At 38.4% G+C, this 12,714-nt stretch overlaps 1 protein-coding gene across 6 annotated transcripts in view; it reads left to right on the forward strand.

Annotated features, from left to right (window-relative positions):
• Positions 1–12,714, forward strand: part of mib1 (MIB E3 ubiquitin protein ligase 1) — a 67,034-nt gene continuing 54,320 nt past the window's right edge. For 4 of the 6 annotated variants that reach the window (XM_047368005.1, XM_047368003.1, XM_047368004.1 and 1 more), the window contains exons 1-9: positions 1–874; positions 2,430–2,601; positions 4,521–4,650; positions 7,197–7,301; positions 8,731–8,797; positions 9,220–9,424; positions 10,138–10,321; positions 10,879–11,023; positions 11,144–11,277. In XM_047368005.1, coding sequence (XP_047223961.1) covers positions 646–874; positions 2,430–2,601; positions 4,521–4,650; positions 7,197–7,301; positions 8,731–8,797; positions 9,220–9,424; positions 10,138–10,321; positions 10,879–11,023; positions 11,144–11,277 — 1,371 coding nt within the window. In that variant the 5' untranslated portion in view covers positions 1–645. The remainder of the gene's footprint in view (positions 875–2,429; positions 2,602–4,520; positions 4,651–7,196; positions 7,302–8,730; positions 8,798–9,219; positions 9,425–10,137; positions 10,322–10,878; positions 11,024–11,143; positions 11,278–12,714) is intronic. The other 2 variants (XM_047368001.1, XM_047368002.1) reach the window with 2 other exon arrangements.

A 12,714-nucleotide genomic window follows, 5' to 3' on the forward strand; every position in this document is an offset into this window, starting at 1 on the left:
GCTAGTTGTTGCTCGTCTCTGAGGCTCCAACGATGATTGAGTATAATGGCGACGCGTATACTCTGACTTGAGTCCATGGAGCAGTGTGGAGCCAACAAAGGGAAGCCGTTGGATCTTTTTTTTTTTTTTTTTGTGCACTTTTAAAGCAGCGATAAGGATAAGCAGCCACGAAAAGAAGAACATTCGCCCTCAGTGACAAGGAGCCAGGAGAAATTGTACAGTTAGCATTGCTATCTGTAGCATTGTGCTCGCTAGCTTGCTAAGTTGAAGAGGTGGCTTTAATGTGTGTGAACTGAAGGAGAGGTGAAAACTGAGAAGTTACATTAATGCAAATTGGAAATGTGTTTACTGTTTAGTATTTCTGGATAGTTTGGATTTTCCTTTTCGGCAACATCACCAATCAAGTATTGATTTGTAGATAACGTTAGCTTGTAGTTTTTATAAAGGATCCAGCACCCTCATCGGGTTAGCGAGCAGGGTAGCTTTTGTTGATTTTTTTTTTCTCCCCAGCTTCTTTCCTGTCTGGACTTGCTTTCACCTCATTGGGAAACTGCCTACCCAGCCCTCTCAACAGCTTGCTAGCATAAGGCTGCTAGCTCGCTAACTTGTAAGAATTGTTGTGTTTTGTGCGAGCCCCTTTCGTAAATGACCACCGGCAGGAACAACCGGGCGATGATGGAAGGAGTCGGAGCCAGAGTGGTCCGCGGACCCGACTGGAAGTGGGGGAAGCAGGACGGTGGAGAGGGACATGTCGGCACCGTCAGGAGTTTCGAAAGTCCAGAAGAGGTGGTCGTTGTTTGGGATAATGGGACAGCTGCCAACTACCGCTGTTCTGGAGCTTATGATATACGAATATTAGACAGTGCTCCAACAGGTAACTTTATTTATATGGAATTATTTTTGCATAACTTTTGATGTTGAGAGACGTCCAGAACAACACATGAGTTTTCGTCAATAAGAAGCGAGATAATCATTCTTTTTAGCCTTCATTTCAGGAGGGTCGGTGAATGTAACTTGTAAACAAATAAATATGGCGGTAGTTTACAGCGCGCAGTTCATTTAGAGCCAGCTTCTAATATCTATACCAGATCACTTAAGACTGGAAACTAGAGATGCTAGATATAGTAAAGTAGATGCCATTATAAAGATACTTAACAGTTAAAAAATGTCATCATAATAATGACGCGCAGATCAGGCTTTTCCTGGCTTCTGGGTTGTTATCCGTTACGATTTTGTATAAGTACTATAACACGCAAAAAAAAAAAAAAAAGTGCCGCTGATTATAACCCTTTTTATTTAGTAAAGATAGTGGTTTTAAATTCAACATAAAATGAAGAAATTAAGATAAACTTCATGTATTCCTGAAAGCATATGTCCCTAACATTCATTTTGGGTTTTAAAAAGTTCTTCAAAGTTAGTTGATGCCTTTATAAACTGAAAATAGTGAGAATTGTTATTTTGGTCAATTTATAATTGATGGGGATTTGTTAACAGTTTTTAAAATGCATATTAGACCTGCTAATCAGCGATTTCAGCAGCACAATAGAGAAGTGGTCGATTCTGATCTCTGGCAGATTTAAAAGAGCATCTCTATGGACAACACTTTTTTTATTTACATTAGTGAGAGCATTTGCAGGAACAGCTCCCTTCCCATCTTTTTCAAGTGTGCCCCCATAAAATATATTTTAAGGACTACAGAGCCATGAACCCTAGCCCTTCCTCTAATCTCCAGAATAAACTGAGGTGCCCCTGCTTCTTAGAAATGAGTTGCAAAGGTTGAAGTGGATTTCAGAAAGAAAATGAGCTACAGATAGAGGTAGCCGTTTTAAATCCAGTAGAAAAGAATGTCATTAACAAGAACATCCCCATTAGTGCATATCTCTAACCTTTATCTCTAAAAGTGCAGTAGCCTTCTTTCAGCCAGATACCCAGCAATGCCATAGGAGCAATATGATGTATGAAAAAAATGTAAGCAGTTTTGAAAGTCAAACTTTTAAAGATGTTGGTATACCTGGATACAGGTACCTAGCCCACGAATAATCCAAAAATTATAAACGCAACATTTTTTGTACCTTGATGTCTTCCTGGCAGTAATTAGTTGTTTATTTGTTCAGGCTGGATAATTTATTCAAAGGTTACAGAGCAGTGCTCTGTAGTTATTCTTGTTTACTTTTCTAAAAGATGAGTCATGTTGTGAAAGAAAACCATTAAAGGTTGCAAAAGCAGCCAGTCAGTCCAGCATAGTTTCAATTATGGCTATTGAAACCGGAGCTAGAATATTAAAAACTACAGACATTGTAAATATGTCCTAAAAGATTGTGTTTTATTTTTTACGTTATGCATGCTGTGTTGTTCTGACAGAATGCAGAAATGAGACTCACACGCCACACTCTCTACCCGTTAACCTATATATACAAACTTCTTCTTAGGTATCAAGCATGATGGAACCATGTGTGACACCTGTCGTCAACAGCCAATCATTGGTATTCGCTGGAAATGTGCAGAGTGCACCAATTATGACCTCTGCACAACCTGTTACCATGGAGACAAGCATCACCTGAGACACCGATTCTACAGGATCACCACACCGGGCAGCGAGAGGTTTGTTCCCTACTGCTGTCTGCTGCCTAAGACCTTTCCATTGATAAAGTAGATAAAACAAGTAATGCAATCCCTGCTCTTTATTGTGATCAGTTGGACCATTTAGAGCTTCATTCTAGCTTGATGTTACCTAATGTGAGTGTGTGACATTTGAGAAGGCTTTTTGTATGCTTGCAGGGGAAATCTGTCTGTATGCTCCTAGCCTTCAGTTGCCAGGCAACCACTTGGTCTTATTTTAAGACTCACTTTAAAAAAAAAAATACATCTCTTGTTAACTTTTCTAGTTATTTTGTTTTATTTGAGAAGATTGACCATTTTTCTATTGGTGTTAATGGCTTTTATAAGTCTGCATGCTGCCATGCTGTAACACTCACACACGGGTCAATGATTAGGCATGTTGAGGATGAATTAAAATGCTGAGATGATTTCAGAGTTTGTAAAGTTTTACATGATTTTAAAAGCATTCATGAAGATGCCTAATAAATTACAATGTCCCTAGCCTCTTAGCGAGTTTATGGTGCATCAACCGTTAACTGCCTGATCTTTCTTTGCCCACAAGTGCTGGAAATAAAAAATTATGTTGATGTAGATTCTCAGTCATCCAGGACTGGACAGTCCTAAGTGCTTAAATCAAAAGAAACGGTCTAGTTGCCTTCTCTTTAAACACTTTGGAATAATTCAGTTTTTATAGCAATCTGTGAATCCAAATGATTACTTGAAACAGACATACCAGTTTAGAGGCAGCATTATTCAAAACAATCATTATAGCATTAAAGCATCTTGTGTATAAAACGAAAATGGAGTTTTTGAAAACAAAATCTTTTGCTTTTCCCAAGTTTGTTCTTGCTGTGTCTAAACTTTCAAAGAGTTTTAATCATGTAAATACAGGTTATAATCTGGTTATTACAGCTTCTGTTACTACAGCTAATATTGCAATACATCTCAGTGTAAAAAAATGTATTTAAGTAATTTAACTTAAAAGTTTAAATGAATCTTTTAGAATCATTACACACAAACTAATATATGTCAAGAATTTCTTTCTGGTATTTTTCATGACCATATCTTACAGCCAATGAAAGCCCAACATTTACTCTCCCAGAAAATTTGAATATTACATAAGACCAATAAATAAAGGCTTTTTTGAACTGGGAGGCAGAAAAGGTCGTATTTCAGTATATTAATGGAAAGTTTTGTGGAAAGAAAAAGTGCAGAAACAACAGGGATAACCGAAGCCTTGAGAGAACTGTGAAGCAAAGCTTATTCCTTAACTGCATATACTGTACAGTACAGGAACATACTTCTCAGTAGGTCAGTAGGTCAACATTGCTTCCCAAATGTCATCACAGCAGCATGCTGCTTTGAATGTGTTTGTGTTGAGTATTTCCATTTTAGCTTATTTAGTTATTTCCTTCCTGACTTTTTGTAAACGTCTTTGAAAACCTTTTCAGTTGGAGACACATCGCTGTTGATTTGGGCAGATCAGTTTCTATCTGAACATTACATGCAGTTTAATTTCTAACCAACTTTTGGTTTTTATTTTGCATCGACCGTCAGTGTTGGGATAGTGGTCTAGACTCCAGGCCTATTGTTATTTTACAAATAAATCACAAGGCCGAGCAGCTGGCAGCATTGTTTTCAACAGAGGGGAACTTTATTTCCCTCGAGGCAGACGTTGCATAATCTGCAGGGGGCACTGGAGGGTTTCCCAGCTCCCATCATCTGGTGGGGTCATTTTTTTTATTTTTGTTGAGCTGCATTTTACACCTACTGTTGAAAAGGAGTTGCTTGCAGACTTAGAAACTGCACGTGTTCGTTCCATTAAAGAAAATGTACCTCCAAGCAGCCCCTGTGAGTGTGACATGTTTGAGTTGATATAGTGTTTCTTTTAATCATCTGTTTCTGTTTTTACATCTGAGCAGAGTACTTCTGGAGTCACGTCGCAAGTCAAAGAAAATTACGGCCAGGGGGATCTTTGCTGGCGGCCGGGTTGTTAGAGGAGTGGACTGGCAGTGGGAAGATCAAGATGGAGGCAATGGGAGGAGAGGAAAGGTAAGACACAAATGGCTAAACCTCAACTTGGTTAATGACTTTTTTTTTTTTGGTTTCTGATCTACAATTACAGTTGGTCTAGTAAGCATGAAAGAGGAGGTCCAAGGAACTCCTAGGTTGTTTAAACCTTAGCAGGAAAAACAAGTTTCCACCACAGGATATGATTTGATTCAAATATAGACCGTCTCAGCCAAAACAGGAAGTGCACTGCCTGGGTTAAAATGCTAGTGTAGTGCACACAGAACACCAAATAAATGCAGAAACAAACCAGGATCATTTTATTCTGTGTAGAACGTACTCCTACATCATGCTTCTGTGCCTTTTGTGTGTATGGTCTGTCTTCTTAAACCCCCAGTCAGTCATTGCGGATGGTTGCTCACACTTAGCCTGGTTCTGTCAGAGGTTTCTTCCTGTTAAAAGGAAGTCTTCCCTTCCACTTTTGCTACATGCATGCTCAGTATGAAGGAATGCTGCAAAGTCGATGACACAATCAAGCGCCTGTCCACTGTTGCTACATGCTCATCCAGGAGTGAATGCTGCAAGACAGCGACTCTATGCAGTCTGCTGGGTTTCCTTAGATAGAAAACCTCCAACCTATTTTAATCATAAACTCAACCTGACTGCTTTCTTTGATAACTAGGATCAATAGGAATGAAATTGACTTGGAATCTGTCTGAATGATTGGATTAAATTGACCTTTCATTTTTTATAATGTGCCACTTTTTAAATGAACTGAATAGAAATGAATTGTTAGATTTGTTACACTAGTTTCAATTTAAAGTTTTTATGCTGTCGTATTAATATCATTCCGAAGTGGTTATGAGTTTATAAAAATCATTTAATGCAATGCATCAATCAGTCAAACATGTGTCTAAACATATACTGAGTAAAACGTAGCAGAGAGACAATCATTTTTTTAAGGGCAGCGCAGTTTTTTTGCCCTGATGTACCGACCACACAAACACAAATACAAACATATCGCTGCAGACTACTGCCAGGGGTCCTTTCCACACACACAGCGACTTGTAGAAAACCAACATTTATTCAATATGCTTAAAATGTGAGACATTAAAAATGTCGGTCAACTAAAAATACTGATGTCAACGTCAATGGTGCTTGTAATCAGTTGCCAACGGAAAGCAGTCTGTGCAGCTCTAGAGGAAAGGACAGACATTATAGATCTTTGCTTGGCGCTATTGGGGAAAAGGAAGAAAAAAAAGCACAACACAGATTTAATTCCAGCACCAATTGCAAATGCATGACCACTGCCTGGTACGTAAAGTTGTTAAGGATTAATAAACTATCCTGCCTCATGAAGAATGAAGTACTTGAAGGAAAGTCCCAGCAGTTAGCAAGATATTTATTTTTTTTTATAACTGATCTACAGAAAAGGCCTTTTACTGCATGTTATTCCAGATAATGCAGAAACCCTGGACATCTGTAGAACATAGTCTAATTTCTGCATGTGTTCATCTCACTCTGTCAATTTTATTAAATTGTTTTACACCATAACTGGTGTTTGTATTTGAGTGTTATGCAGAGTCTGGAGTATTCGGTTTAACAGCCCCTTAATGTAATCCATTATTTGGTACTGTTAACAACATATCTCATTACTGCTTTATGATGCTGTCAGCAGTATGCCGTGTAGAAAAGCACCGCTACATCTCCTGCAAGATCTGTTGTTAGGTTAGCATGAATATTAAATCTTAAGGCCCATTAATCAGTTGGCTCTGGAAGCAGCCTGAAAGTAATTAAAGTTGAGTTTCAGTATTTACTAAAGGCGCACTATTTAATTAAAGAATTCATTTACTTAAGTCTCGACACTCCAAATATCGTTATGAAAGAAATTTACTACTGGTGTTTGAAAGCAAATCTATCTTTACCTTATTTTTCAAATTTTAAATGGATTTTGTGGTCCTCTGCATGTAGCTCCATGGTTATTTACAGTAAAAAGCATCGTTTTTACTTGTCAAAAGGCTAACGGCTAAGAACCATTTCCCAAAATAACATGTAGGTTAATCATTTTTTGTCATGTTTAATACTGTCAGTAGTGACTAAAAATGTGTTATATTTTCTGTCAAGGTTCTTTTTGCCTGTTTTCTGATCATTGTGGACAACTTGTTCTTCTTGACTCACCTCATGTTACCAATGTAATACAGCAAAGGAAGAAATATGGTGTTTTATGCCGTTTTTTGGGTGTATTAATTTTCTGAATATTTTCTAGAAATCTGTCACTTTTACTTTAGTGGTATCTGTAAGGCTTCTGGGATCTCTTAAAACCCTATACTGACTCGATGGTGTTGCCATAAGGGTGCTTGGAGGCCATTGGTTACAAAAACTCCTTTTTCATATTTCTACAATGGGAAACTTTCATAATTGAGTTCAACGGAGATAATTACAGACAGTGTGATTTAGGACCCTGAATCAATACATTGAATCAGGACATCCCTAGTTTCCATTTTGAATGCCAAATCTTTTTATTTTTGTAAAATGTAAGACACTCGAGTATCATGTCTTTTTCTGACCTGATTTTTCCTTCCTCACAGGTGACGGAGATCCAGGACTGGAGTGCAGCCAGCCCTCACAGCGCCGCCTACGTACTTTGGGACAACGGGGCCAAGAACCTGTACAGGGTTGGCTTTGAGGGAATGGTGAGGAAACCTCTTGTCTGACCATGATGCTTCCTCACTGATTCAAACATAGTCTTTCAAAAGAACAGCTGTTAGGGGGCTTTTGTGTTTGACCACCGGGATGAGGTCTCTTTCTTTTGCTGCCAGGGCTTTGTGAGAGCCACACAGTCAGAATGTGTAAGGAATCATTGTGCAGGCAGATGGAAGGGGAAGATATCTGCATGATAAAAGCAATCTGCTGTTGCTTCTTTTAAGACAGGGGGCAAGTGAACATGCAGGTCAACTTTCAGGTTTTTGTGGACACAGTGACACACGTGTCTCAAATAAAAAGCCTTCTCTTTATTGGCTGAGGGTGCCTTTGCTTTTCTACAAAAATGGCCAATCAGGTTTCCTTGCTGCATGACAGATTTTATTTTAATAGAGTCAAAGGGAGGTAGATGGCATCTGCCCTTTAAATAAGTAGTTTTGTGTTTGTTGTTTATCAAGACTTCAGTTTGATACAAAATGCCTGCAGGTTGGAAGGGGGTCCAAATGACGCATGAGCGAAATTCTTTCTATGTTTGTATTGGCCACTTGCCTTACAGTTTTTTGATTTGCTTGTTTTTGACACATTTCAGGTAGTTGGACAAATTTTAATATAAGACAAAAGTATCCTGAGTTAATACAAAATGCAGTTTTCAAATTCTGATATCATTTGTTAAGGAAAAAAAAAAAAAAGCTTTCCAAGACAACCTTGCTTTAGGTGAAAAGTTAAATCATGAATTAACTTTGATTAATCACAGTTATTTGGCAGTTCAGGTTTGATTACTGCCTGGAACATTAGAACCAATAAATCACTTTAAAGAAATTTAACAACAAATAAAAAAAACAAAGACGTTGACATCTTAAAGTGTGGAAACCATTGCCAAGCCATTTCTAAAGCTTTCGGAGAACATCATACTCAAGATTAAATGTCTGCATAGGGCCAGGCTGGTTTAGACGGCATTAAACCTTTAAAACGTGAAGTTATTGAAAAGTGCTTTTTGTATTTCCTCAGGTTATCTTTGTATGACTCTAAAATGTATGTGATGATCTGAAAGACTTCAGTGTGACAGAGAAGCAAAAGCAGAATAAACCAGTAAGGGGGTAAATACTTATTCACCGCACTGTTGTCAAAGTGCAGCCTGTGTTCAACAAGGGTTGTTTGTTGAGACCTGTAGTGTTTTATGGTTTCAGAGAATTGTGTGTTTCATCTTATGATCAGATCTGCTATCTAACTCCACCATAAGGGTTACACATCTGAGTCATCACAAATGATCCGAAGGTGTCTGTTGGTACCTGTTCTGTTTCGCTGCCCAGCCTTACCCATAGGGCACCGCTAACTGTTGGCATATGCAAACATTGTATCTCAAGTGTGTAGATCTAGTTTTTTAAAATTAATTAACATTATTATTTTTTTCATTCCTCTCAGTCTGACCTGAAATGTGTCCAGGATGCCAAAGGAGGCTCGTTTTACAGAGACCACTGTCCTGTTTTAGGTAAGTAAGCCAGTGATGTGTGTCTATCGTCATTATTGCACCAAATTTCTCACCTCTTATGCTGGTGCAGTGAATTCAAGGGCATTAGGGCAGGTTTACTTGTACTTAGATCTGTGTGGCCACTAGATGGCAGTACTGCATAGTCACGTAAGTAGAACACAATCATGCATGTTAGATGTTCTTTCAATACATATTCTGTCAAATAGTTCAGTTCACTCCTTAAGTTTGATATTATCATTATTTTAGATATTGTAGAAAGATTTGTGGTGTATTATTCATGTAAAATAGCCATCCAGTATATTCTATTGATATCTTTAATACTTCTCTTTAAGGTCAGCTGCAGTCTCTTAAAGTTTGCTGTGCAACATTCATTATGAATACAGTTATTTTATTGAATATTTAAAGTTACCTTCACCTCGTAGGTGAGCAGAATGGAAACAGAAATCCTGGCGGTCTTCAGATTGGAGACCTGGTCAACATTGATCTGGATTTAGAGATTGTTCAGTCCCTCCAGCATGGCCATGGGGGATGGACTGACGGGATGTTTGAGACCCTCACAACCACAGGCACCGTTTGTGGCATTGATGAGGACCACGACATTGTGGTTCAGTACCCCAGTGGGAACAGGCAAGTACATTTTAAGGCAGGGTTAGATTTACTGGCTTTTAAGAAATAAAAGAAATAAAACCATATTTTATCATGTGTTGAATTTTGAGGACCTTCTTTTACTTAAGGTCATTGCAAAACTTCTCTCAGCTGTTCTCTAAAACACAAACATGGTTTCATATGCTTGAAAAAGTAGATTTCTTTACAATGAAATGGGTAAATAAATATAAAAAATGCTCCTTATATTTTCAGTTATCAGTCCATCTCTTGAAGTCATAAATGCATCATCACTACATGAATTTAAGTTTTAAACAGTCACATTTTCCCTAAACACCCCAGTGTTGATGCTAAAAGTATAACAGTTTCAATTAGAGCAACCTTCCTGTTCTCTATTTAGGCCTTGCTGTTATCTGCTGAAAGTCTAGCTCTCTCTCGCTCTTTCGCAACCTGAATGATCCACAGATGGGTCTACACATGTAGCAAATGGTTTCCTTTAAATAGCTTCTTACCTCTTTATGCTACCTCTGTTCACATCAGGTCTGAAATTTCTTACCTCGTTCATTAAAGCATTGTTTGTTTTAAATGGGTTTAAAATGCTGCCGTGAGAATTTTTCTTATCAAATCAGTTTATTTTTGGACTACATTTTGCTCAGAATTTCCACTCTGTGAGCTGTTAGCAGCACGAACCACGTGATTTTATTTGTGTTGCTCTGATTTAACAATCACATCCACAGATGGACGTTTAACCCAGCAGTGCTAACGAAGGCTAATGTAGTGCGCAGCGGTGAAGTTGCAGCCGGTGCAGAGGGAGGAAGCTCCCAGTTTCATGTGGGAGATCTGGTTCAGATCTGCTACGACATCGACCGCATCAAGCTGCTACAAAGAGGGCATGGGGAGTGGGCTGAGGCCATGCTGCCTGTAAGTTTAAAGAAATTTTTGGAATAAATAAAAAAAAATTTTTTTCTTCCTTTTTTTCCTCACAGCTTGAGGTTACTGTTTCCATAATATAATGTTTACTTGTTGTTTCCCAAGACAGACACATTTTATACTAGTTTTCTCCATTATGCCACTGGTCCCTGTCAGATTGGCTCCCCTCAATAGCTGCTGAGCCTGAAAACCCTGAAATGGTTTGTTGCTTTGCTCACTAACCATGGCTGTTTGCCGCCTGCTGCTTCTCCTATAGCAGCAGTCCTGGTTATTGATGACATCCTTGAGGACAGGCCGACCCAGCTTACTATTATCAGAGTGCAGTTCCCCTATATAGCTATTATCAAGATGATGTAATTTAAAATTGGATGATTATGCGCTGCCCTTTTGTGCTGCTGTTTTCTCCATTTTGATCTTTTTTTTGTTTTCCAGTTTTTTTCCTTTCAGTCTCTTAATTGTCCCTGACTCTGTAACACTCAACGTTCATGCACAGCCTTAAGACAGCTGCACTTCAGAACTAATGAGTTTGTCACAACACTTTTAAATAGACCCTGGGCAAGGTGGGCCGTGTGCAACAGATCTACTCTGACAGTGACCTGAAGGTCGAGGTTTGTGGGACTTCCTGGACGTACAATCCTGCGGCTGTCACTAAGATCGCCCCCTCCGGCTCTGCTGTCAGCAATGCCTCTGGAGGTACATGTGAACATGCACTGCTGTCGCTTGGAGAGTATCATATTAGTCCTTTGTCCTCGCAGCTCTCTTTTTCTTTGGCACCTACATAAAATCAATCTCTGTTTCCGCTTGTTTTCCCAGAGCGTTTGTCTCAGTTGTTGAAGAAACTATTCGAGACGCAAGAGTCTGGAGATATCAACGAGGAGCTGGTCAAGGCAGCAGCTAATGGAGACCTGGCTAAAGTGGAGGACATTTTGAAGAGACCTGATGTGGATGTATGTAGGAATGCCATATATAAACTATGTATTCATTTGTTTTCTTTTAATAATCTTTAGAAAACAGTTCAGATGAAGCTCAATGACAAATTGTCCTCCCAAAAACATGAAATTATTGTCTTTACAATAAACGTTTGCATTTATAGCCTGCCACCAAATATAATTTATCCCAAGATTTGCACTTTAATGTGTGAAATATATGTAGAAAGTGCCAACAGCAGCATAACAAAAATAAATAAAATTAGAACTGGAAGCCTGTTTGAAAGGGAACCAAGCATGCCTCTGGCCACGCCCCTACCAGCACATTTCCCCAAAACAACAAACATCTGAAAGATTTACCCATTACATTGCATTTTAACTACTGGCAGTACTGACAAATATGTTAAAAAATTATGTGTCTGAAAATTTCCAAAATATTCTCTTATTATTTCTGGAACCATTTAGATATTTTTCACATCCCCAAGTCAAAAAAAATCTTGTTTTGTTTCATTCAGTTTTACAAGAAACTTTTGCATAAGTTGCGTACCTCAAAATAAAATGTAATCCGTGATTTGTACTTGAAAGTGGAAAATACAACTATAAAGTTCCAATTCCAGCACAGTGATGATAAATAAAATGAAGCGAGAATTCAACTCCCAATGGAAAAACCTTTGTTTCGATCACACCCTTCACTTAAAATGTAATAATGGAAAATTAAGAGTTTCTTGTAAATTGCAAATTAACTGTATTTATTAACAATATTATTCATTCGTTTTTTTCTTAGGTTTCATTTATTCACGTTAGCTACACAAATAAATATGATTAAAAACAGGATGAAGAAAAATCGATGAAAGAATTTCATATAAGTGGTTGGCTGCACAAAGTCTGCACATTTACTTGTGCAGGCACAGCTTCAATCCAACTTGCATTTAAATATCTCCATAAACACTTGATGAGGGGAAACATTAGGAGACCGACAGCAGCTTAAAAGACATATTTAGTATTTTCTGACAACGTCGTCAGCATGCCGTTTGGTTTCGTCTCATCAGGCGGTGATCATGTACAGTGCTCATGTTGCTGTAATGATGCAAGGAGACCTTACAGAGCATCCAAGCCCCCGTTTATAGCTGCCTACATTGAAGTATTCCAATACTTTAGATTGCTGCGATATTTGAAAAAATGAACCATTTGACCTTGAAGCAAACAGTCATTTCATGCCTGGATTTGTTGTTAGAATATAAACCTGTTTTATCTTTAAAAATCCAAAAGACCAGAGCACATTGGTAACTGGAGGTGAAATACCCAATTTCTAATCTCTTATCTTCTTTACAACTATTGACTAGTCTTACTGTCTCTCTGGATAAATCTATGAGATCCTCCCACCGGTACTCCTCCCTCAGTCAGAAGAACATTAAGACAGACCCAGTAGAGGGACCAAGGAGCTCTGGTGTGCACTGC

Source organism: Girardinichthys multiradiatus, chromosome 6 (genome assembly GCF_021462225.1).
Source record: "Girardinichthys multiradiatus isolate DD_20200921_A chromosome 6, DD_fGirMul_XY1, whole genome shotgun sequence".
In the NCBI taxonomy this organism is placed as follows: domain Eukaryota; kingdom Metazoa; phylum Chordata; class Actinopteri; order Cyprinodontiformes; family Goodeidae; genus Girardinichthys; species Girardinichthys multiradiatus.